Source organism: Oncorhynchus clarkii, chromosome 10 (genome assembly GCF_045791955.1).
Source record: "Oncorhynchus clarkii lewisi isolate Uvic-CL-2024 chromosome 10, UVic_Ocla_1.0, whole genome shotgun sequence".
Lineage (NCBI taxonomy): Eukaryota > Metazoa > Chordata > Actinopteri > Salmoniformes > Salmonidae > Oncorhynchus > Oncorhynchus clarkii.
In genome coordinates this window covers 6,551,836-6,579,656 of record NC_092156.1, presented here as the reverse complement: position 1 = coordinate 6,579,656, position 27,821 = coordinate 6,551,836, and the positions used below count along the sequence as shown (strand labels likewise).

Sequence of the window (27,821 nt, the reverse complement as noted above, 5' to 3'; positions counted from 1 at the left end):
TCTTCTTCCTCTTTTTCACAGAGAATCTCGGTAGAAAGAATTAAAGAATGTTTCTTCTTCTTCTTCTTCTTTTTCACAGAGAATCTCGGTAGAAAGAATTAAAGAATGTTTCTTCTTCTTCTTCTTTTTCACAGAGAATCTCGGTAGAAAGAATTAAAGAATGTTTCTTCTTCTTCTTCTTCTTCACAGAGAATCTCGGTAGAAAGAATTAAAGAATGTTTCTTCTTCTTCTTCTTCTTCCTCTTTTTCACAGAGAATCTCAGTAGAAAGAATTAAAGAATGTTTCTTCTTCTTCTTCTTCTTTTTCACAGAGAATCTCGGTAGAAAGAATTAAAGAATGTTTCTTCTTCTTCTTCCTCTTTTTCACAGAGAATCTCGGTAGAAAGAATTAAAGAATGTTTCTTCTTCTTCTTCCTCTTTTTCACAGAGAATCTCGGTAGAAAGAATTAAAGAATGTTTCTTCTTCATCTTTTTCACAGAGAATCTCGGTAGAAAGAATTAAAGAATGTTTCTTCTTCTTCTTCCTCTTTTTCACAGAGAATCTCAGTAGAAAGAATTAAAGAATGTTTCTTCTTCTTCTTCTTCTTTTTCACAGAGAATCTCGGTAGAAAGAATTAAAGAATGTTTCTTCTTCTTCTTCTTTTTCACAGAGAATCTCGGTAGAAAGAATTAAAGAATGTTTCTTCTTCTTCTTCTTCTTTTTCACAGAGAATCTCGGTAGAAAGAATTAAAGAATGTTTCTTCTTCTTCTTCTTCTTTTTCACAGAGAATCTCGGTAGAAAGAATTAAAGAATGTTTCTTCTTCTTCTTTTTCACAGAGAATCTTGGTAGAAAGAATTAAAGAATGTTTCTTCTTCTTCTTCTTCTTTTTCACAGAGAATCTCGGTAGAAAGAATTAAAGAATGTTTCTTCTTCTTCTTCTTCTTTTTCACAGAGAATCTCAGTAGAAAGAATTAAAGAATGTTTCTTCTTCTTCTTCTTTTTCACAGAGAATCTCGGTAGAAAGAATTAAAGAATGTTTCTTCTTCTTCTTCTTCTTCTTTTTCACAGAGAATCTCGGTAGAAAGAATTAAAGAATGTTTCTTCTTCTTCTTCCTCTTTTTCACAGAGAATCTCGGTAGAAAGAATTAAAGAATGTTTCTTCTTCTTCTTCTTCTTTTTCACAGAGAATCTCGGTAGATATAATTAAAGAATGTTTCTTCTTCTTCTTCTTCTTTTTCACAGAGAATCTCGGTAGAAAGAATTAAAGAATGTTTCTTCTTCTTCTTCCTCTTTTTCACAGAGAATCTCGGTAGAAAGAATTAAAGAATGTTTCTTCTTCTTCTTCTTCTTTTTCACAGAGAATCTCGGTAGAAAGAATTAAAGAATGTTTCTTCTTCTTCTTCTTCTTTTTCACAGAGAATCTCGGAAGAAAGAATTAAAGAATGTTTCTTCTTCTTCTTCTTCTTTTTCACTGAGAATCTCGGTAGAAAGAATTAAAGAATGTTTCTTCTTCTTCTTCCTCTTTTTCACAGAGAATCTCGGTAGAAAGAATTAAATAATGTTTCTTCTTCTTCTTCCTCTTTTTCACAGAGAATCTCGGTAGAAAGAATTAAAGAATGTTTCTTCTTCTTCTTCCTCTTTTTCACAGAGAATCTCGGTAGAAAGAATTAAAGAATGTTTCTTCTTCTTCTTCCTCTTTTTCACTGAGAATCTCGGTAGAAAGAATTAAAGAATGTTTCTTCTTCTTCTTCTTTTTCACAGAGAATCTCGGTAGAAAGAATTAAAGAATGTTTCTTCTTCTTCTTCTTCTTTTTCACAGAGAATCTCGGTAGAAAGAATTAAAGAATGTTTCTTCTTCTTCTTCTTTTTCACAGAGAATCTCGGTAGAAAGAATTAAAGAATGTTTCTTCTTCTTCTTCTTCTTTTTCACAGAGAATCTCGGTATACAACAGTTAACAATAACAATGAGATCAGTTGTGTTTCTAATACTAATACGGCGTTATTTTTCTCCAGCTATAACCCTTATGATGGTCCCAATGATAACCCGGAGGTGGAGCTGCCTCTCACCGCTGGGGAGTACATCTATGTTTATGGCGGTATGGATGACGACGGCTTCTATGAAGGTGGGACTTCTCCAAAACCTTACGTTTTAACACTGAAAGTAAAAAAATGTACACTGCAATGTTAACACTGATATTTAGATTTTTTTATGTTGAAATGTTAACACTGAAAGTTACAATTTAACACTGAAATGTTAACACTGAAAGTTACAATTTAACACTGAAATGTTAACACTTTCAAAGTTTTTAGTGTCTGAAACAAAACACCAAACGGAAGTCCCCTCTCTCTCTGTCCCACTTCAGGAGAGCTGATGGACGGGCGAAGAGGGCTGGTCCCCTCCAACTTTGTGGAGCGTGTCTCAGACGACGACATGATAAGCGCCCACGTTCCAGAGGGCACGGATATATCCCACAACTCCCTGCTGGACAGCAGCCTGCACAGCGCCAGTCACCAGCACCACCTCTGCCTTGGGGGCCCAGGTACCTCTGAGAGGACAGACCCTACGCCAGCAGCCTCGGTCCCGGTTTCTCTCTCCGTCCCCTCAGGGGAGCAGTTCCCCTCGGATCCATCCCTCCCAGCCCCCCTCACCAACGGCCTGGATCTGGACCTAGAGGTGGGCACTGTGCCTTACCCGCGCAAGCTCACCCTCATCAAGCAGCTGGCCAAGAGCATCATCATCAGCTGGGACGGACCGCTGGTGCCGGCGGGCTGGGGCAACGTGTGGAGCTACAATGTATACGTGGACCAGGAGCTGAAGCTCAACGTGCCCTTCGGCTCCCAGACTAAAGCTGTCCTAGAGAGACTAGACGTCACCCTCAAGGCCTACCGGGTGTCTGTGCAGAGCCTGACAGAGCGCGGCAACTCGGACCAGCTCCGTTGCTCATTACTGGTGGGCAGGGACGTGTGTGTGGCGCCCACCCAGCTCAGAGTCGACCGGGTCACCGCCACCTCGGCCAGCCTGGCCTGGCTGCCGAGCAACAGTAACTATGTGCATGTTGTGTCCTTGAACGAGGAGGAGATGGAACTGGTGAAGGCTGGCAGCTACTCACTGTGCCTCGGTAACCTCACGCCCAGCCTTCAGTACACAGTCAAGGTGGAGGCTCAGCCGCACCAAACCCCCTGGGAGATTCCCCAGGAGAGACGGGAACACAAGACCGCCACCACCACCTTCACCACGTTGGCCGCAGGTACGTGTTGCGAGACAGGGGAGAGAGTTGCTGAAGATCAGAGATACTCAAGTCCAAGTAAGGAGGGCTGAGGAACTGCTGGTTTTATGTTTCTACACGAAAGCTAGTTTGAGTCATGTCAGTGATTTGCCAGAGATTCCACTCAACTGGTGTCCTCGGTCTTTAAAACAGTCCCTGATTAGAGAAGAGGAATGTATTCAGGGGGCTGTTTATGAGCTGAGATTTGCTCGTGGTTTGATGTTTAATCCCTCGTCTCCCAGGCCCCCCAGACGCTCCTCTAGGCGTGCAGCTGGAGCAGGGGCCGTCCCCGGGAATCGCCCTCATCAGCTGGCTGCCTGTCACCATCGATGCTGCTGGGACCTCCAACGGGGTCCGCGTCACCGGATACACAATCTACGCTGACAAGAGAAAGGCGAGAACTGTAGTATTGTGTTTCTTCACTGGACACAGAGCAGCGTGTTTTAGGTTTTGGATGTAAAAGACGACGAAATTATGATGGGAGGGAAATAGTTCTGAAATTAGTTTGAATTGAGTGTGTCTGTCAGGCCAGTGTTTTAGGAGAGGTTCTGGGCTCTAAAGGCCCATTGAGTGTGTCTGTCAGGCCAGTGTTTTAAGAGAGGTTCTGTATTGCTCTCTTTCTCAAGACAGTGGTGTGTGTTTGTGTTCCACAGTATTTGTCGGTGATTCAGCTTCGACTGTAGTGATGTCTTGTCCCACGCTGCTGACCTGTCTATTGTTTGTGTCAGAGGTGTGAGGATAGTGTGTGTCTGTGCTGTTGACCCCTCTCTCCTCTCCTGCAATACCCTAGGTGTTGGAGGTGTCATCCCCAACAGCGGGCAGTGCCCTAATGGGCCCGTCTCAGATCCAGTCCCTGATGGCAGCCCACGAGCTCACTGTGCGCACCATGTCTGCCCATGGGGAGTCAATCGACTCTGTGCCAGTCAACGTGCCCGCCAAGTTGTCCAACATCATGACCGGCCAGGCTTCGGCCGCCTCCTGTTCCTCGTCAACCCCCATTCGTCAGTCAACCCCTGTCCACCAGTCGCCACCCTACCAGTCACCCCCCATTCACCAGTCAACCCCTATCTACCAGTCACCCCCCATTCGTCAGTCAACCCCTATCTACCAGTCGCCACCCTACCAGTCACCCCCAGTGCATCAGTCAACTCCTGTTCACCAGTCGCCCCCCTACCAGTCACCCCCAGTGCATCAGTCAACTCCTGTCCACCAGTCGCCCCCCTACCAGTCAACCCCAGTGCATCAGTCAACTCCTGTCCACCAGTCGCCCCCCTACCAGTCACCCCCAGTGCAACAGTCAACTCCTGTCCACCAGTCGTCTCCCTACCAGTCACCCCCAGTGCATCAGTCAACTCCTGTCCACCAGTCGCCCTCCTACCAGTCACCCCCAGTGCATCAGTCAACTCCTGTCCACCAGTCGCCCCCCTACCTGTCTTCGTCACCACCCGTCCAGCCCCAATCCCCATCTTACGGGAACTCAGCTGCCAAAGTGTCCACGCTGCCCTACGCCACTGCCTCGCCGCCACTAGAAGTCGCCCACGCCATGGGCCCTAACGGGGCCCTCCACACAGAGGCCTGCTCCCCACACCCTGCCTCGTACGCGGAGGTCTGGGCTAACCCCTTAGCAAAATCTCCTGTTCCCCCTTGGGCTGCCTTGGCAGTGCTTGAGGCTATGTCATCTCCAGTAGCACTTAACTATCAGGCCAAGTTACCATCAGTACCGTCAGCCTATCAGGCCATGCTACCATCAGCTTCTCACATCACCACAACGGTATGTACAACACTGCTTAAACACCTGCTCTAGAACTCGTATTAAGAACTGTCATATAGAACTCTAAAACTCACCTGCTCTAGAAGTGTCATCTAGAACTCCCCTGATCTAGAACTCTCATATCGAACTCACCTGCTCTAGAACATTCATCTAGAACTCTAGAACTAACCTCCTCTACAATGCTCATCTAGAACTCTAGGTCTCACCTGCTCTAGAACTCTCATCTAAAACCCTAAAACTCACCTGCTCTAAAATTCTCTAACTCACCTGCTCTAGAACTCTCATCTAGAACTCTAAAACTCACCTGCTCTAGAAGTGTCATCTAGAACTCACCTGCTCTAGAACACTCATCTAGAACTCTAGGTCTCACCTGCTCTAGAATGCTCATCTAGAACTCTAAATTCTTACATGCTCCATAACTCTTATTTAGAACTCTAGAACTCACCTACTCTATAACTCTCATCTAGAACTCTAGAACTTACTTGCTCTAGAACATTAATCTAGAACTCACTTGCTCGAGAACACTCATCTAGAACTTACCTGCTCTAGAATGTTCATCTAGAACTCTAGAACTCACCTACTCTAGAACACTCATCTAGAACCTCTAGAACTCACCTGTCGTTATCTAGTCTACATTACTGTAACTATGTTGACTAAGCGTATGTAATACTGTATATCCTTGTCCTCCAACCAGAGCCCACATCTAGGCCCAGCAGCGGCCACGGAGCAGAGAAGAGCAGACACAGATCGCCCCATAGTTCCCCGTCCTGTCATGTCCATCACAGACTTTCTCCCTGTGGAGGATGACTCCCGTGTCAACCTTTCAACCCCTGAGCCCTACCCCACCCCGCCCAAGGCCCTTGTGCCACCCGCTGGGGACCTCACCAACCCCCTGGACACACAGCCTCTTCGGCCCCCCAGAGCCCCCTCTCCCCTGGAGTCAGAACCAGACTACTCCATGGAGAGGCCGACCACACGCTTGGTGTCCATGGAGGAGTTCCTCAGTCAGGACCAGGACACAGGCTTCAACAGGCATCAGGTTGGTTAGTTAATTAGTTAATTAGGTAGGTAGGTAGGTAGGTAGGTAGGTAGGTAGGTAGGTAGGTAGGTACGGTAGGTAGGTAGGTACTGTAGGTAGGTAGGTAGGTAGGTAGGTAGGTAGCTAGGTAGGTATTGTAAGGTAGGTAGCTAGGTAGGTATTGTAAGGTAGGTAGGTAGGTAGGTAGGTAGGTAGGTAGGTAGGTAGGTAGGTAGGTAGGTAGGTAGGTACTGTAGGTAGGTAGGTAGGTAGGTAGGTACTGTAGGTAGGTAGGTAGGTACTGTAGGTAGGTAGGTAGGTAGGTATTGTAAGGTAGGTAGGTAGGTAGGTAGGTATTGTAAGGTAGGTAGGTAGGTAGCTAGGTAGGTATTGTAAGGTAGGTAGGTAGGTAGGTATTGTAAGGTAGGTAGGTAGGTAGCTAGGTAGGTATTGTAAGGTAGGTAGGTAAGTTAGGTACAGTGCATTTGGAAAGTATTCAGGCCATGTGACATGTTTTCCTCATTAATCTACACACAATACCCCATAAAGAAAAAGCAAAAAGAGTTCAATCTGGGTTTCATCAGACCAGAGAGTCTTGTTTCTCATGATCTGAGAGTCTTTATGTGCCTTTTGGAAAACTCCAAGCTGGCTGTCATGTGCCTTTTACTGAGGAGTGGCTTCCATCTGGCCACTCTAACATAAAGGCCTGATTGGTGGAGTGCTGCAGAGATGGTTGTCCTTCTGGAAGGTTCTCCCATCTCCACAGAAGAACTCTGGAGCTCTCTCAGAATGACCATCAGGTTCTTGGTCACCTCCCTGACCAAGGCCCTTCTCCCCTGATTGCTCAGTTTGGCCGGGCGGCCAGCTCTAGGAAGAGTCTTGGTGGTTCCAAACTTCTTCCATTTCAGAATGATGGAGGCCACTGTGTTCTTGGGGACCTTCAATGCTGCATACATTTTCTTGGTAAACTTCCACAGATCTGTTCCTCGACACAATCCTGTCTCGGAGCTCTACGGACAATTCCTTTGACCTCATGGCTTGGTTTTTGCTCTGACATGCACTGTCAACTGTGGGACCTAATATAGACAGGTGTGTTGCCTTTCCAAATCATGTCCAATCAATTGAATTTACCACAGGTGGACTCCAATCAAGTTGTAGAAAGATCTCAAGGATGATTGATCAATGGAAACAAGATGCACCTGAGATCAATTTCGAGTGTCATAGCAAAGGGTCTGAATAAGGTATTTCTGTTTTTAATTTGAACAAATTTGCTGAAATTCTAAAAACTGTTTTTGCTTTTTCATTATGAGGTATTGTGTGTAGATTTTATTTGATTGAATCCATTTTAGAATAAGGCTGTAACATAAATGTGGAAAAAGTCAAAGGGTCTGAATACTTTCCAAATGCACAGTAGTTAGTTCATTAATTAATTAGTTAGTTAGTACAGACTGTGCTTCTTTGAATATGTTTCATTAGTCCATTGTTGATGTAGTCCCCAACATGTTTTGCATATCAGCAATCAAGTTTTCAAGATAAATAATTTTCAAAATGCAGAAATACAGCCGGTATTATGTTTTACATCATATGATACAAAATGCATAATACCGGCTGTATTTCTGTATATTGAAAGTTATATACTGTATCTTGAAAACTTGATTGCTGACATGCAAAACTATTTTGGGGATTACATCAACAATGAATAGAACAAATTACCAAATACCTTTAAATGTCACGGGCAGTTTCCTGGGAAGATACTATCTGCAAGCTACAGCAGACACCTCTGAAGTTATCTTTACGTCCCTATTCCCTTCACATTGGCTAGTACTAACTGTGTTTTAATCCTCTGATGATTTGGATAACGCCGGCTCAGGTAGAAACTCTTAGAGAGAGAGATCAGTGGTCATGCCCTCACACACAGGTTGAAAGAGTGCCAACATCACCCAGCACTCTTGTTTAGATTAATCAGTTACTGCCCTAGCTCTAGGAAAAGCATTGGGATCATTATCTCTTGTTTAGATTAATCAGTTACTGCCCTAGCTCTAGGAAAAGCCTTGGGATCATTATCTCTTGTGTATCAACAGGGTGCTTCAGACCAGGAAGTATTGAGGATAGAGGCAGGATTTCAAGATATACCTCATAGTAGAATTTAGCGCAAATGTACCTAATAAATTAATGTTTCACTTTTATTGGCAACTACAGTTAATAGCACTAAAATAATATTGACTCTAAATGTAGATTTGTGTATTGGCTAATACATCATTGGTTAATCCATATGCCTGTCCCGTTGCGTATGTTTTATATGAGTTAGGCAAGCAACATCATTGGTTATTCCACGCCGACCTGTAAGTGTGTTGTGCTGTGTGGTTCTGTCCTGCGGTTCAGCGGTATACTGCCGGTCTGTAAGTGTGTTGTGCTGTGTGGTTCTGTCCTGCGGTTCAGCGGTATACTGCCGGTCTGTAAGTGTGTTGTGCTGTGTGGTTCTGTCCTGCGGTTCAGCGGTATACTGCCGGTCTGTAAGTGTGTTGTGCTGTGTGGTTCTGTCCTGCGGTTCAGCGGTATACTGCCGGTCTGTAAGTGTGTTGTGCTGTGTGGTTCTGTCCTGTGGTTCAGCGGTATACTGCCGGTCTGTAAGTGTGTTGTGCTGTGTGGTTCTGTCCTGTGGTTCAGCGGTATACTGCCGGTCTGTAAGTGTGTTGTGCTGTGTGGTTCTGTCCTGTGGTTCAGCGGTATACTGCCGGTCTGTAAGTGTGTTGTGCTGTGTGGTTCTGTCCTGTGGTTCAGCGGTATACTGCCGGTCTGTAAGTGTGTTGTGCTGTGTGGTTCTGTCCTGTGGTTCAGCGGTATACTGCCGGTCTGTAAGTGTGTTGTGCTGTGTGGTTCTGTCCTGTGGTTCAGCGGTATACTGCCGGTCTGTAAGTGTGTTGTGCTGTGTGGTTCTGTCCTGTGGTCCACTGCCGGTCTGTAAGTGTGTTGTGCTGTGTGGTTCTGTCCTGTGGTTCAGCGGTATACTGCCGGTCTGTAAGTGTGTTGTGCTGTGTGGTTCTGTCCTGTGGTTTAGCGGTATATCCTGTGGTTTAGCGGTATACTGCCGGTCTGTAAGTGTGTTGTGCTGTGTGGTTCTGTCCTGTGGTTCAGCGGTATACTGCCGGTCTGTAAGTGTGTTGTGCTGTGTGGTTCTGTCCTGCGGTTCAGCGGTATACTGCCGGTCTGTAAGTGTGTTGTGCTGTGTGGTTCTGTCCTGCGGTTCAGCGGTATACTGCCGGTCTGTAAGTGTGTTGTGCTGTGTGGTTCTGTCCTGCGGTTCAGCGGTATACTGCCGGTCTGTAAGTGTGTTGTGCTGTGTGGTTCTGTCCTGCGGTTCAGCGGTATACTGCCGGTCTGTAAGTGTGTTGTGCTGTGTGGTTCTGTCCTGTGGTTCAGCGGTATACTGCCGGTCTGTAAGTGTGTTGTGCTGTGTGGTTCTGTCCTGTGGTTCAGCGGTATACTGCCGGTCTGTAAGTGTGTTGTGCTGTGTGGTTCTGTCCTGTGGTTCAGCGGTATACTGCCGGTCTGTAAGTGTGTTGTGCTGTGTGGTTCTGTCCTGTGGTTCAGCGGTATACTGCCGGTCTGTAAGTGTGTTGTGCTGTGTGGTTCTGTCCTGTGGTCCAGCGGTATACTGCCGGTCTGTAAGTGTGTTGTGCTGTGTGGTTCTGTCCTGTGGTTCAGCGGTATACTGCCGGTCTGTAAGTGTGTTGTGCTGTGTGGTTCTGTCCTGTGGTTCAGCGGTATACTGCCGGTCTGTAAGTGTGTTGTGCTGTGTGGTTCTGTCCTGTGGTTCAGCGGTATCCTGCCGGTCTGTAAGTGTGTTGTGCTGTGTGGTTCTGTCCTGCGGTTCAGCGTTATACTGCCGGTCTGTAAGTGTGTTGTGCTGTGTGGTTCTGTCCTGCGGTTCAGCGGTATATTGCCGGTCTGTAAGTGTGTTGTGCTGTGTGGTTCTGTCCTGCGGTTCAGCGGTATACTGCCGGTCTGTAAGTGTGTTGTGCTGTGTGGTTCTGTCCTGTGGTTCAGCGGTATACTGCCGGTCTGTAAGTGTGTTGTGCTGTGTGGTTCTGTCCTGTGGTTCAGCGGTATACCGCCGGTCTGGTGGAGCCAGAGAGCAGTAGGGGATCTGACCTGTCTGATATCCTGGAGGAAGAGGAGGATGACCTCTACTCTGACCCCCCTGGATCCGCCCTGGCCCGGGGGTACACCATCGGAGCCAACAGGGTAAACAGTCACCACACACACACCATCACACACACACCATCACACACACACACCATCACACACACACACCATCACACACACACACACCATCACACACACACACACCATCACACACACACACACACCATAACACACACACCATCACACACACACACACCATAACACACACACCATCACACACACACACACCATAACACACACACACCATAACACACACTCACCATAACACACACACACCATAACACACACACCCCATAACACACACACCATAACACACACACCACACACACCACAACACACCACAAACACCACACACACACACCACACACACCATAACACACACACCACACACACCATAACACCACACACACACCACACACACCATAACACACACACACACCATAACACACACACACCATAACACATCACACACACCATAACACACACACACACCATAACACACACACACACACCATAACACACACACACACACCATAACACACAAACCACAAACACCATAACACACACACCACACACACCATTATACACACACCACACACACCACACACACCATAACACACACACCATAACACACACACATCATAACACACACACATCATAACACACACACACACCATAACACACACACACACCATAACACACACACACCATAACACACACACACCATAACACACACACCATAACACACACACCACACACACCATAACACACACACACCATAACACACACACACCATAACACACACACCATAACACACACACCATCACACACACACACACCATCACACACACACACACCATCACACACACACACACACACCATCACACACACACCATAACACACACACCATCACACACACACACACACCATAACACACACACCATCACACACACACACACCATAAAACACACACACCATAACACACACACACCATAACACACACACACCATAACACACACACACCCCATAACACACACACCATAACACACACGCCACACACACTATAACACACCACACACACCACACACACACCACACACACCATAACACACACACCACACACACCATAACACCACACGCACACCACACACACCATAACACACACACACACCATAACACACACACACCATAACACACACACACACCATAACACACACACACCATAACACACACACCCCATAACACACACACCACACACACCATAACACACCACACACATCACACACACCATAACACACACACCATAACACACACACACACACCATAACACACACACACCATAACACACAAACCACTCACACCATAACACACACACCAGACACACCATTATACACACACCACACACACCACACACACCATAACACACACACCATAACACACACACATCATAACACACACACATCATAACACACACACACCATAACACACACACACACCATAACACACACACACCATAACACACACACACCATAACACACACACACCATAACACACACACCATAACACACACACCATAACACACCATAACACACACATCATAACACACACACAATAACACACACATCATAACACACACACAATAACACACAAACCATACCACACACACCATAACACACCATAACACACACATCATAACACACCATAAAACACAAACCATAACACACACACCATAACACACCATAACACAGACACACCATAACACACACACCACACACACCATAACACAGACACACCATAACACATACACCACACACACCATAACACACCATACCACACACACCATAACACACACACACCATAACACACCATAACACACACACACCATAACGCAGACACACCATAACACACACACCATAACACACACACCATAACACACACACCACACACACCATAACACAGACACATCATAACACACACACCATAGCAGACACACCATAACAGACACACCATAACACACACACCATAACACACACACCATAACACAGACACCATTACACAGACACACCATAACACAGACACACCATAACACAGACACACCATAACACAGACACCATAACACAGACACACCATAACACAGACACACCATAACACAGACACACCATAACACGGACACACCATAACACACACACCATAACACAGACACCATAACACACACACCATAACACAGACACCATAACACAGACACCATAACACACACACCATAACACAGACACCATAACACAGACACCATAACACACACACACCACACACACCATAACAGCACACGCACACCACACACACCATAACACAGACACACCATAACACAGACACACCATAACACAGACACCATAACACAGACACCATAACACACACACCACACACACCATAACAGCACACGCACACCACACACACCATAACACAGACACCATAACACAGACACCATAACACAGACACCATAACACAGACACCATAACAGACACACCATAACACAGACACCATAACACAGACACCATAACACAGACACCATAACACAGACACCATAACACAGACACCATAACACAGACACCATAACACACACACCATAACACAGACACCATAACACAGACACCATAACACAGACACCATAACACAGACACCATTACACAGACACCATAACACAGACACCATAACACAGACACCATAACACAGACACCATAACACAGACACCATAACACACACACCATAACACAGACACCATAACACAGACACCGTAACACAGACACCATAACACAGACACCATAACACAGACACCATAACACAGACACCATAACACACACACCATAACACAGACACCATAACACAGACACCATAACACAGACACCATAACACACACACCATAACACAGACACCATAACACAGACACCGTAACACAGACACCATAACACAGACACCGTAACACAGACACCATAACACAGACGCCGTAACACAGACACCATAACACAGACACCATAACACAGACACCATAACACAGACACCATAACACAGACACCATAACACAGACACCATAACACAGACACCATAACACAGACACCATAACACAGACACCATAACACACACACCATAACACAGACACCATAACACAGACACCGTAACACAGACACCATAACACAGACACCATAACACAGACACCATAACACAGACACCATAACACAGACACCATAACACACACACCATAACACAGACACCATAACACAGACACCATAACACAGACACCATAACACACACACACCATAACACAGACACCATAACACAGACACCGTAACACAGACACCGTAACACAGACACCGTAACACAGACACCGTAACACAGACACCATAACACAGACACCATAACACAGACACCATAACACAGACACCATAACACAGACACCATAACACAGACACCATAACACAGACACCATAACACAGACACCATAACACAGACACCATAACACACACACCATAACACAGACACCATAACACAGACACCGTAACACAGACACCATAACACAGACACCATAACACAGACACCATAACACAGACACCATAACACACACACCATAACACAGACACCATAACACAGACACCATAACACAGACACCATAACACACACACCATAACACAGACACCATAACACAGACACCGTAACACAGACACCATAACACAGACACCATAACACAGACACCATAACACAGACACCATAACACAGACACCATAACACAGACACCGTAACACAGACACCATAACACAGACACCATAACACAGACACCATAACACAGACACCATAACACAGACACCATAACACACACACCATAACACAGACAACATAACACAGACACCATAACACAGACACCATAACACACACACCATAACACAGACACCATAACACAGACACCATAACACAGACACCATAACACACACACCATAACACAGACACCATAACACAGACACCGTAACACAGACACCATAACACAGACACCATAACACAGACACCATAATACAGACACCATAACACAGACACCATAACACAGACACCATAACACAGACACACCATAACACAGACACCATAACACACACCATAACACAGACACCGTAACACAGACACCATAACACAGACACACCATAACACAGACACCATAACACACACACCATAACACAGACACCATAACACAGACACCATAACACAGACACCATAACACAGACACCATAACACAGACACCATAACAGACACCATAACAGACACCATAACACAGACACCATAACAGACACCATAACAGACACCATAACAGACACCATAACAGACACCATAACACAGACACCATAACACAGACACCATAACACAGACACCTTAACACAGACACCTTAACAGACACCTGATCTGAGGAGGACAGCCTCTGTTTTGGTTATGTTTGTTTTTTCTCTTTCACTCTTGAATTCACCGTTTTGATTCATTTTCTTTTCACCCTGTCCTGTCCTGTCCATCACTCCACCCTCACTCTTCACTGTTCCTCCTGTCACCCTGTCCTGCCCACCACTCCACCCTCACTCTTCACTGTTCCTCCTGTCACCCTGTCCTGCCCACCACTCCACCCTCACTCTTCACTGTTCCTCCTGTCACCCTGTCCTGTCCTGTCCACCACTCCACCCTCACTCTTCACTGTTCCTCCTGTCACCCTGTCCTGTCCTGTCCACCACTCCACCCTCACTCTTCACTGTTCCTCCTGTCACCCTGTCCTGTCCTGTCCACCACTCCACCCTCACTCTTCACTGTTCCTCCTGTCCTGTCCACCACTCCACCCTCACTCTTCACTGTTCCTCCTGTCACCCTGTCCTGTCCTGCCCACCACTCCACCCTCACTCTTCACTGTTCCTCCTGTCACCCTGTCCTGTCCTGTCCACCACTCCACCCTCACTCTTCACTGTTCCTCCTGTCACCCTGTCCTGTCCTGTCCATCACTCCACCCTCACTCTTCACTGTTCCTCCTGTCACCCTGTCCTGTCCTGCCCACCACTCCACCCTCACTCTTCACTGTTCCTCCTGTCACCCTGTCCTGTCCTGTCCACCACTCCACCCTCACTCTTCACTGTTCCTCCTGTCACCCTGTCCACCACTCCACCCTCACTCTTCACTGTTCCTCCTGTCACCCTGTCCTGTCCACCACTCCACCCTCACTCTTCACTGTTCCTTTCTGACCTCCTACCTCATCCAACCTTCGTACCTTCAACCTGTTACACCTCCTCCTCGATGACCCTTGACCCATGACCCCTGTAGCCAGACCAGTGGGAGGTGCCGGACAGTGACGAGGAGATTGTGGAGAAGATCCTGAAGCTTCCTCCTCAGGCCCAGACTCAGGCCTACCACTACCATCAGGGTCATCATCACCACAACGAGCACTTGTTCAGCATCCCAGAGGTGACCGATGAAGAGGATAACAGTGTCGACGAGGACTATAGTCACCGTCGCCACCGCAGGCAGTCCCAAGCCGGGCCCAGCCACCATCCGGATGATCCCCACTACCACAGCCCCAGACACCAACCCCAGCCCCACCACCACCACCACCACCACAGCAGCAGACCCGAAGCCAAAGAGCCTTCACCCAGACACAGTGGTGGTGCTGTTTTTCGGGCCCAGAACAGGGTCCACTACACAGACACAGTAGACAGCATCAGCCACCCTGAGGAGGGGCTGCTGGACACCGGGGGCAGTAGGGATGTTTGGGTGCCCCGGGCCACCCAGAAGGCCCACCACGGTGGGGGAGGGAGTAAGGCGGGGACGATGGCCTTGGTAGGCGGACTGGGGGACCGGCTCAGACGAGAAGCCTTGCTACGAAGTCAGATGGCGGTCGCTGCGTTTACGACCCAGGCCACCGGACACACACCGGGTCCGGGCTCCCACCCGGTCAGCAAGACCGTCCGGAAGGTCAATTCCCCGGTGGGCTCGGTAACAGAAATCGACCTTGAGTACGGGACAGACGAGGAGGAGCCGTTGACCTACGACCCCGGGGAACGAGGGGAGGTGGTGGTAGACCAGATGAGCTCTGAGTGGTGGGTGGAGGGGGTACAGCCTGAACCCCGGCCTCTGCTCCGGGGAAAGCCTGCCCTCCAGGCCATCGCAGCTACTGCAGCAGAATGGGTGTGTTGTCACTCGTTGTATCCTGTGGCTGTATTCCCTCTGGATTCCCTGTCTTCGACCGGCGCCTGTGTCGTTGTCAGGTCAACTGTAACTGATGTCCTAGCCACCTAGCGTCTGTCTGTCTGTCTGACTGACTGTCTGCACTATCCGTTTCTCCAGACTCATTCAACCTGCACAACCACCTGGTTCTTATCCTATACAACTCGTGTCTCTAACCCTGCACTATTGTACAATCATCTGCTGTCTGTCTTTCTCTCTGACTGACTGTCTCGCTCTGTGTGTGTGTATTTGTTGTGTGTGTTTGTGTGTGTGTTTGTTTGTTTGTGTGTGTGTTGACCAGGAGTCTGGCAGAAACCTGTCGATGGAAGCTGGTGCTGGGTGGAGCGGACAGCCTGGACTATCTCCTAAACTGACCAGGTCAGAGGTCATACATCAGCTCAAAGGTCAGAATCAAATTCCTCCTCTTCACCCCCCCCCCCCCCCCTCTCTATCTCTCTCTCTCTCTCTCTCTCTCTCTCTCTCTCTCTCTCTCTCTCTCTCGCTCGCTCGCTCGCTCGCTCTCTGTCTCTGTGTCTCTCTCTGTCCCTCTCTCTCTGTCCCTCTCTCTCTGTCCCTCGCTCTCTGTCCCTCGCTCTCTGTCCCTCGCTCTCTGTCCCTCGCTCTCTGTCCCTCTCTCTCTGTCCCTCTCTCTCTGTCTCTCTCTCTCTGTCTGTCTCTCTGTCGGTCTGTCTCTCTCTGTCTGTCTCTCTGTCGGTCTGTCTCTCTCGGTCTGTCTCTCTCTGTCTGTCTCTCTGTCGGTCTGTCTCTTTCTGTCTGTCTCTCTGTCTGTCTCTCTCCCTGTCTGTCTCTCTGTCTCTCAATCTGCACTCAGTCAGATACTATACAGTACTATAACGGGGAGGATGGGGAGGACAGTACTATAACATGGAGGAGGGGGAGGACAGTACTATAACAGGGAGGAGGGGAGGACAGTACTATAACAGGGAGGAGGGGGAGGACAGTACTATAACAGGGAGGAGGGGGAGGACAGTACTATAACAGGGAGGAGGGGGAGGACAGTACTATAACGGGGAGGAGGGGGAGGACAGTACTATAACATGGAGGAGGGGAGGACAGTACTATAACAGGGAGGAGGGGAGGACAGTACTGTAACAGGGATGGGGGGCAGGGGAGGGGGTAGCCTAGTGGTTAGAGCGTTAGACTAGTCACCGAAAGGTTGCTGGATCGAATCCCTGAGCTGACAAGGTAAAACTCTGTTGTTCTGCCCCTGAACAGGCAGTTAACCCACTGTTCCAGGCCGTCATTGAAAATAAGAATTTGTTCTTATAACTGACTTGCCTAGTTAAATGAAAGGTACAATTTTAAAATTGAAATTGAAAAAACATAGATTTGATTAGCCTGCACTGAAACTAACTAACCAACATATTAACCTAGATTAGCCTGCACTGAAACTAACCAACCAACACAGTAACCTAGATTAGCCTGCACTGAAACTAACCAACCGCCAATACAGGAGAGCTGGGGTCTCTCATTTTCGGCCTTACTCTCTCTCCCTCTCTCTCTCTCTCTCTCTCTCTCTCTCTCTCTCTCTCTCTCTCTGTCTCTCTCTGTCTCTCTCTGTCTCTCTCTGTCTCTCTCTCTCTCTCTCTCTCTCTGTCTCTCTCTGTCTCTCTCTCTCTCTCTCTCTCTCTCTCTCTCTCTCTGTCTCTCTCTGTCTCTCTCTCTCTCTCTCTCTCTGTCTCTCTCTCTCTCTCTCTGTCTCTCTCTCTCTGTCTCTCTATGTCTCTCTCTCTCTGTCTCTGTCTCTGTCTCTGTCTCTGTCTCTGTCTCTCCGTCTCTCTCTGTCTCTCTCTCTCTCTCTCTCTCTCTCTCTCTCTCTCTCTCTCTCTCTCTCTCTCTCTCTCTCTCTCTCTCTCTCTCTCTCTCTCACTCTCTCTCTCTCTCTTTGTCTGTCTCTCACTCTCTCTCTCACTCTCGCTCTCTCTCTCTCAATTCAATTCAATTTGCTTTATTGGCATGACATAACAATGTACATGTTGCCAAAGCTAATTTTGGATATTTACAATATGAAAATGAGAATCAATATTGTCAACGGGACAACAGTAACAACAATAACCAAGTGTCAAAATAACCATACATTCAACAATAACAATAAGCATACAGTAGAGGACATGTGCAGGTTGATTGGTCTGTCAGACACTGTCCCTCAGCGCTGCCAACCCACAGTATCCTCATCAGAGAGGTCTTTGAAACCCTGAATAAGGGTTTCAAATTTGGGAAAATGACACTCTAATTGTTTTAGATTTTTGACAGGTTCTGTTGTTGTACAGTGGTTGCACAGCCTTTCCTCTACAGGGAGACAGGTTCTGCTGTGGTGCAGTGGTTGCACAGCCTTTCCTCTACAGGGAGACAGGTTCTGTTGTTGTGCAGTGGTTGCACAGCCTTTCCTTTACAGGGAGCCAGATTTTCCTGTGTCTACCCTTCTCAATGGCAAGGCTGTGCTCACTGAGCCTGTACCTTGTCAAGGTTTTTCTAAGGTTTTGATCAGTAACAATCGTCAAATATTTAGCCACGGTGTACTGTCGATTTAGGGCCAGATAGCACTGCATTTTGCTTTGTGTTTGTGTTTCCCAATAAGCAATGTAGTTTTGTTTTGACTGTGTTGTAATTTGGTTTTTCCTGATTGGTCCTGAGGCTTCAGTGTATTAGTAGAACAGGTTTGTGAACTCAGCCCCAGGACCAGCTGGATGAGGGGACTGAGGCTTCAGTGTGTTAGTAGAACAGGTTAGTGAACTCAGCCCCAGGACCAGCTGGATGAGGGGACTGAGACTTCAGTGTGTTAGTAGAACAGGTTAGTGAACTCAGCCCCAGGACCAGCTGGATGAGGGGACTGAGGCTTCAGTGTGTTAGTAGAACAGGTTTGTGAACTCGGCCCCAGGACCAGCTGGATGAGGGGACTGAGGCTTCAGTGTGTTAGTAGAACAGGTTTGTGAACTCGGCCCCAGGACCAGCTGGATGAGGGGACTGAGGCTTCAGTGTGTTAGTAGAACAGGTTTGTGAACTCAGCCCCAGGACCAGCTGGATGAGGGGACTGAGGCTTCAGTGTGTTAGTAGAACAGGTTTGTGAACTCGGCCCCAGGACCAGCTGGATGAGGGGACTGAGGCTTCAGTGTGTTAGTAGAACAGGTTTGTGAACTCAGCCCCAGGACCAGCTGGATGAGGGGACTGAGACTTCAGTGTGTTAGTAGAACAGGTTTGTGAACTCGGCCCCAGGACCAGCTGGATGAGGGGACTGAGGCTTCAGTGTGTTAGTAGAACAGGTTTGTGAACTCAGCCCCAGGACCAGCTGGATGAGGGGACTGAGGCTTCAGTGTGTTAGTAGAACAGGTTTGTGAACTCAGCCCCAGGACCAGCTGGATGAGGGGACTGAGGCTTCAGTGTGTTAGTAGAACAGGTTTGGGAACTCAGCCCCAGGACCAGCTGGATGAGGGGACTCTTTTCTTTGCTCAGCTCTTGGCATTGCAGGGCTTGGTAATGATATGAGAGGGGGTCACTGTATTTTAGATCTTTCCAGAACTTAATTGCTCTGTTTTGAGTTTTTATTATTAGTGGATATTGGCCTAATTCTGCCCTGCATGCATTGTTTGTAGTTTTCCTCTGGACACGTAGGAGAATCTTACAGAACTCTGCATGCAGGGTTTCAATGGGGTGTTTGTCCCATTTGATGAAATCTTGTTTTGCAAGTGGACCCCACACCTCGCTGCCATAAAGTGCAATTGGTTCAATGACATATTCAATTAGTTTTAGCCAAATTTGAATAGCTATTTCAATTTGAATTGGCTTTTTAATGGCGTAGAACACCCTGTGTGCTTTCTCTCTCTGCTCATTCACTGCCTCATTAAGGTGTCCAGTTGAGCTTATTTTTTAAGTAATTGTAGTGTGTACAGTACTCTATATATTTTGTACCAATTGAGAACTTTGGTCTAATTCCCTGAGATCTGGATATTCTCTGGAAAATCATTATTTTAGTCTTTCTGGGGTTTACTGCCAGGGCCCAGGTCTGGCAGTACTGCTCTAGCAGGTCCAGGTTCTGTTGTAGGCCATGTGCTGTGGGGGTTTAATGTCAGGGCCCAGGTCTGGCAGTACTGCTCTAGCAGGTCCAGGCTCTGCTGTAGGCCATGTGCTGTGGGGGTTTACTGCCAGGGCCCAGGTCTGGCAGTACTGCTCTAGCAGGTCCAGGCTCTGCTGCAGGCCATGTGCTGTGGGTGACAGCAGGCATAGGTCATCTGCGAAGAGTAGGCATTTAACTTCTGAATTGTGGAGACTAACACCAGAGGCTGAGGATTTTTCTAGAATAGTGGCTAATTCCTTAATGTAAATTGAATAGTGCAGGGCTCAGATTGCAACCCTGGCGAAGGCCCCTGCGTCTGGTTAAAGAATTATGTTATTTTCTTGCCAATCTGAATGCTGCACGTATTGTCAGTGTACATTGATTTAATTATGTCATATGTTTTACCCCCTACACCACTTCCCATAACTTTGTAGAACAGTCCTGTATGCCAAATAGAATCAAATGCTTTTTGGAAGTCGATAAAGCAAGTGTATATTTTGGTATTATAGTTCAGCTTTTCTTAGCAGTAGGTGGAAGAACAAAGAACATGCAGATGGGTACACAAGACATTGTTCACGTACGCCCAGCAAGACTAGAGAGGGATCAGGGAAGCCGATGTACAGACAATATAAACATTGTATTTTTCTCCCTGTCAGCTGGGCTCTGCCTGTAGCCCGACTGTTGCTACATACAGGTGGACTGATCTTCCCCTAATGAGATAGAACCTGGTATCATTGGAGCAGATTCATCCCTAGTCCACTACAACAGTTCACATGTAGGTCTAGGTAATCAGTCACCATGGTTACTACAGCACATAGACAGACCTGTGGTCAGACTAGGTAATCAGTCACCATGGTTACTACATTATATAGACAGACAGCCCTGTCTGTGGTCAGACTAGGTAATCAGTCACCATGGTTACTACATTATATAGACAGACAGCCCTGTGGTCAGACTAGGTCATCAGTCACCATGGTTACTACATTATATAGACAGACAGCCCTGTGGTCAGACTAGGTAATCAGTCACCATGGTTACTACATTATATAGACAGACAGCCCTGTGGTCAGACTAGGTCATCAGTCACCATGGTTACTACATTATATAGACAGACAGCCCTGTGGTCAGACTAGGTAATCAGTCACCATGGTTACTACATTATATAGACAGACAGCCCTGTGGTCAGACTAGGTCATCAGTCACCATGGTTACTACATTATATAGACAGACAGCCCTGTGGTCAGACTAGGTCATCAGTCACCATGGTTACTACATTATATAGACAGACAGCTCTGTGGTCAGACTAGGTAATCAGTCACCATGGTTACTACATCACATAGACAGACAGCTCTGTGTTGCTGCTGTTATTGTATAAGCACATCCAGAGATTATTTTTGTAAGAGTTAGCGAGGGAAGGGGGCCATGCTCTGTGTTTCTGTTTTCTTTCCTGCTTTCCCCTCTTCCTCTCTCCTCTCCCCCTCTCCCTCCTTTCCTCTCTTCCCCCACTTCGCCCTCTTCCTCCTTTCCTCTCTTACCCCTCTTCCTTCTTTCTCCTCTTCCCCTCTCCTCTCTCCCCCCTTTCTCCTCTTCCCCTCTCCTCTCTCCCCCCTTTCCTCTCTTCCCCCTCTCCTCTCCCTCCTTTCATCTCTTCCCTCTCTTCCCCCCTTCCTCCTCTCCCCTCTTCCCCCTGTTCCTCCTTTCCTCTCTTACCCCTCTTCCTTCTCCCCCCCCTCCACCTCCTCTCCCGCCCCTCCTCCTCCTCTCCCCCCTCTTCCTCCTTTCCTCTCTTCCCCCTCTTCGCCCTCTTCCTCCTTTCCTCTCTTACCCCTCTTCCTTCCTCTCCCCCCCTCCTCCTCTTCCCCCTCTCCCCTCTTCCTCCTTTCCCTCTCTTCCTCTCTTCCCGGGGATCATAGACATACGCACGTTTCTATCTGAAGCAGCTTAGGCCCCACTGGCTCAGGCTCAGGGCATTAGCTTGATTACCTCTCTTAAGTCCACGCCCGGGCCACGCCATTACACAGCAGAGAGGGGGGGGGGGGTGAGCCCGGACCACGCCATTACACAGCAGAGAGAGGGGGGGGTGAGCCCGGACCACGCCATTACACAGCAGAGAGGGGGGGGTGAGCTCTACCACGCCATTACACAGCAGAGAGGGGGGGGGTGAGCTCTACCACGCCATTACACAGCAGAGAGGGGGGGGGGGTGAGCTCTACCACGCCATTACACAGCAGAGAGGGGGGGGGGAGCTCTACCACGCCATTACACAGCAGAGAGGGGGGAGAGTGAGCTACCACGCCATTACACAGCAGAGGGGGGGGGGGGGGGGGGGGGGTGAGCTCTACCACGCCATTACACAGCAGGGGGGGGGGGGGGGAGTGAGCTGCTCTACCACGCCATTACACAGTAGAGAGGGGGGGTGAGCTCTACCACGCCATTACACAGCAGAGAGGGGGGGGGGGGGTGAGCTCTACCACGCCATTACACAGCAGAGAGGGGGGGGGGGGGGGGGTGAGCTCTACCATGCCATTACACAGCAGGGGGGGGGGGGGGGGGGGGGAGTGAGCTCTACCACGCCATTACACAGCAGAGAGGTGGGGTGAGCTCTACCACGCCATTACACAGCAGAGAGGGGGGGGGGGGGGGTGAGCTCTACCACGCCATTACACAGCAGAGAGGGGGGGGGGGTGAGCTCTACCACGCCATTACACAGCAGAGAGGGGGGGGGTGAGCTCTACCACACCATTAGACAGGGGGGGGGGGGGGTGAGCTCTACCACGCCATTACACAGCAGAGAGGGGGGGGGGGTGAGCTCTACCACGCCATTACACAGCAGAGGGGGGGGGGGGGTGAGCTCTACCACGCCATTACACAGCAGAGAGGGGGGGGGGGAGTGAGCTCTACCACGCCATTACACAGCAGAGGGGGGGGGGGGGGGTGAGCTCTACCACGCCATTACACAGCAGAGAGGGGGGGGGGGTGAGCTCTACCACGCCATTACACAGCAGAGCGGGGGGGGGGGGGGGGGGTGAGCTCCACCACACCATTACACAGCAGCTCTACCACGCCATTACACAGCAGAGAGGGGGGGTGAGCTCTACCACGCCATTACACAGCAGAGAGGGGGGGGGATGAGCTCTACCACACCATTACACAGCAGAGCGGGGGGGGGGGGGGGGGGGGGGGTGAGCTCCACCACACCATTACACAGCAGGGGGGGGGTGGGAGTGAGCTCTACCACGCCATTACACAGCAGAGAGGGGGGGTGAGCTCTACCACGCCATTACACAGCAGAGAGGGGGGGGGATGAGCTCTACCACACCATTACACAGCAGAGAGGGGGGGGGGGGGGGTGAGCTCTACCACGCCATTACACAGCAGAGAGAGGGGGGGGGGGGGAGTGAGCTCTACCACACCATTACACAGCAGAGCGGGGGGGGGGGGGGGGGCTCCCGCTCAACAGTTAGCTTGAAGGCTAACTGTTGCTCAAAATAATGTGAGTTCTGTTTGTGTGTTTGCGTGCAGAGAGCATGGATCATTCATGGCCTATAGGAGACAATGAGGTGCGTATCTTTGTGGCTCTGTTCCCCTACGACCCGGTCAACATGTCTCCCAACCCCGACGCTGCTGAGGAAGAACTGCCCTTCAGAGAGGGACAAATCATCAAGGTATGGAATCAGTGCCAGAATAATCAGTGATATTCCTGGCACTATGTTAGACACTCATCCGATCTGTCAATAATTATTGGTTGTGGCCTCCTGAGTGGCACATCGTAGTGCTTGAGGCGTCACTACAGACCCGGGTTCAATCCCAGGCTGTGTCGCAGCCGGCCGAGACCGGGAAACCCATGAGGCGGCGCACAATTGGTGTTTCGTCCTACACATTGGCACAGCTGGCTTCCGGATTAAGCGAGCAGTGTGTCAAGAAGCAGAGCGGCTTGGTAGGGTTGTGTTTCGGAGGATGCGTGGATCTCGACCTTTGCCTCGCCCAAGTCCGTATGGAAGTTGCAGCGATGGGACAAGGCGGTAACGACCAATTGGATATCACGAAATTGGGGAGAAAAAAGGGTGAAAAGTACAAAAATATGTTTAAAAAATAAAAAATAAAAAATAATAGTGATTGGCAGTGGAAGTCGAAACGTTTCTCCATGTTATCTCTCTTCTATTAAGGAGGTGGTCAGACAATAACACAACCTAACAGTCGCCATCTTGTTTCGTTTTCCCCCCCATCCTCCAGATCTACGGAGACAAAGACTCGGATGGATTCTACCGCGGCGAGTCGAGCGGTCGTCATGGTTACGTGCCATGTAACATGGTGTCAGAGATTCAGGTGGAGGACGAGGAGACCAGAGAGACACTCCTGCAGCAGGGCTTCCTGTCTACCGCAACAAACATGGAGAAGATAGGTAGGCATAGCTGTCAGTCATAACACCGTCCAATCAGCAAATGGTTTTACAGCTGTCAATCATATCAACATCCAATGCCAACTGGGTTCATCCCACAAGTGCCTATTAAACAGGGCCTGATCCAAGTAACACGTCGTCCATGTAATCAATCAATGAATCAGTCAAGTACGTATTTGTATAGTGCTTTCTGTTTGCTGTCAGCTCTATGGTTTTGTCTTGATGTTGTCAGCCTGAACGCATCACCGTAGAATGTGTACGAACTGAGGTCTTTCAACAGGTGTGGAGGGCATGTTCTTTGTGGTGTTGGTTTCACGAAATCCCCATTTTTCCGTGGAGTGGACAGTGAAACAACGTGATAACAGAAGTCCTGTATGACGTGTAGCGTGATGGATGACGGATGTTATGACATTCAGAACTGCCAACACATGTTTTACTCCTCTCCTTCTAGTCTTCATTTTCTTAAATATATATATAGATATATATAGCGATATAGATATATATAGCGATATAGATATAGATATATAGATATAGATATATAGATATAGATATATAGATACAGTATATAGATATAGATATATATATAGATACAGTATTTAGATATAGATATATAGATATATAGATATATATATATAGATATGCACAGTACCAGTAAAACGTTTGGACACACCTACTCATTCAAGGGTTTTACTTATTTGTGTTTTCTACATTGTAGAATAATAGTGAAGAGATCAAAACTATGAAATAATACATGGAATCATGTAGTAACCAAAAAAGTGTTAAACAAATCAAAATCTATTCTATATTTTAGATTCTTCAATGTAGTCACCCTTTGCTTTGGTGACAGCGATGTACACGTTTCTCCAACAGTGGAGGGATTCCCACATATGCTGAGCACTTGTTGGCTACTTTTCCTTCACTCTGCGGTCCAACTCATCCCAAAACATCTCAATTGGGTTGTGGTCGGGTGATTGTGGAGCCCAGGTCATCTGATGCAGCACTCCATCACTCTCCTTCTTGGTCAAATAGACTTTACACAGCCTGGTGGTGTGGTGGGTCATTGTCCTGTTGAAAAACAAATGCTTGTCCCACTAAGCGCAAACCAGATGGGATGGCGTATCGCTGCAGAATGCTGTGGTAGCCATGCTGGTTAAGTGTGATTCTAATCAAATCACTGACAGTGTTACCAGCAAAGCACCATCACACCTCCTCCTCCATGATTCACGGGTGGGAACCACACATGCCGAGATCATCCACTCACCTACTCTGCGTCTTTCACAAAGACACTGCATTTGAAACAAAAAAACTCAAATTTGGACCAATCAGACCAAAGGACATATTTCCATTGCTTGTGTTTCTTGGCCCAAGTCTCTTCTTATTATTGATGTGCTTTAGGAAACAAGTCTCTTCTTCTTATTGATGTGCTTTAGGAAACAAGTCTCTTCTTCTTATTGATGTGCTTTAGGAAACAAGTCTCTTCTTCTTATTGATGTGCTTTAGGAAACAAGTCTCTTCTTCTTATTGATGTGCTTTAGGAAACAAGTCTCTTCTTCTTATTGATGTGCTTTAGGAAACAAGTCTCTTCTTCTTATTGATGTGCTTTAGGAAACAAGTCTCTTCTTCTTATTGATGTGCTTTAGGAAACAAGTCTCTTCTTCTTATTGATGTGCTTTAGGAAACAAGTCTCTTCTTCTTATTGATGTGCTTTAGGAAACAAGTCTCTTCTTCTTATTGATGTGCTTTAGGAAACAAGTCTCTTCTTCTTATTGATGTGCTTTAGTAGTGGTTTCTTTGCAGCAATTCGACCATGAAGGCCTGATTCATGCAGTCTCCTCTGAACAGATGATTTGTATGTTTTTATTTCACCTTTATTTAACCAGGTAGGCCAGTTTAGAACAAGTTCTCATTTACAACTGCAACCTGGTCAAGATAAAGCAAAGCAGTGCGTCAAAAACAACAACACAGAGTTACACATGGAATAAACAAACGTACAGTCAATAACACAATAGAAAAGTGTAGAAGAGTAGGGAGGTAAGGTAATAAATAGGCCATATAGGCAAAATAATTACAATTTAGCATTAACACTGGAGTGCTAGATGTGCAGATGATGATGTGCAAGTAGAGATACTGGGGTGAACAGTTGATGTTGAGATGTGTCTGTTACTTAAACTCTGAAGTATTTATTTGGGCTGCAATTTCTGAGGCTGGTAACTCTAATGAACTTATCCTCTGCAGCAGAGGTAACTCTGGGTCTTCCTTTCCTGTGGCGTTCCTCATGAGAGCCAGTTTCATCGCACTTGGAGAAACTTTAAAAGTTCTTCAAATGTTCCGTATTGACTGACCTTCATGTCCTAAAGTAATGATGGACTGTAATTTTTATTTCCTTATTTGAGCTGTTCTTGCCATAATATGACTATTCTGTATACTACCCCTACCTTGTCACAACACAACTGATTGACTCAAACGCATTAAGAAGGAAAGTAATTCCACAAATTAACTTTTAACAAGGAACACCTGTTAATTGAAATTCATTCCAGGTGACTGCCTGAAGCTGGTTGAGAGAATTCCAAGAGTGTGCAAATCTGTCATCAAGGCAAAGGGGTGGCTACTTTGAAGAATCTCAAATATAAAATGTATTTTTTTGTTGTTGGAGGAATTCCTCCGAAGTGAAAGAACAACAGCTGCATCAATGGAAAACACATTTAACTCATGATCTCTTTGCTGTTCATGAGTTCTCACTTTAAATATATATATATATATATATTCACCTTTATTCAACCAGGTAGGCCAGTTCAGATTAAGTTCTCATTTACAATTGCGACCTGGCCAAGATAAAGCAAAGCAGTTCGACACATACAACAACACAGAGTTACACATGGA

General features: G+C 47.4%; 1 protein-coding gene across 1 annotated transcript in view; it reads left to right on the top strand.

The window, feature by feature from the left end:
- The window catches only part of LOC139419808 (peripheral-type benzodiazepine receptor-associated protein 1-like), a 193,532-nt gene that overhangs the window by 152,281 nt on the left and 13,430 nt on the right, over window positions 1-27,821 (top strand). The window contains exons 16-25 of the mRNA XM_071169793.1: window positions 1,996-2,105; window positions 2,346-3,230; window positions 3,491-3,642; window positions 4,039-5,019; window positions 5,714-6,058; window positions 10,142-10,282; window positions 15,571-16,431; window positions 16,772-16,874; window positions 24,065-24,207; window positions 24,776-24,944. Coding sequence (XP_071025894.1) covers window positions 1,996-2,105; window positions 2,346-3,230; window positions 3,491-3,642; window positions 4,039-5,019; window positions 5,714-6,058; window positions 10,142-10,282; window positions 15,571-16,431; window positions 16,772-16,874; window positions 24,065-24,207; window positions 24,776-24,944 — 3,890 coding nt within the window. The remainder of the gene's footprint in view (window positions 1-1,995; window positions 2,106-2,345; window positions 3,231-3,490; window positions 3,643-4,038; window positions 5,020-5,713; window positions 6,059-10,141; window positions 10,283-15,570; window positions 16,432-16,771; window positions 16,875-24,064; window positions 24,208-24,775; window positions 24,945-27,821) is intronic.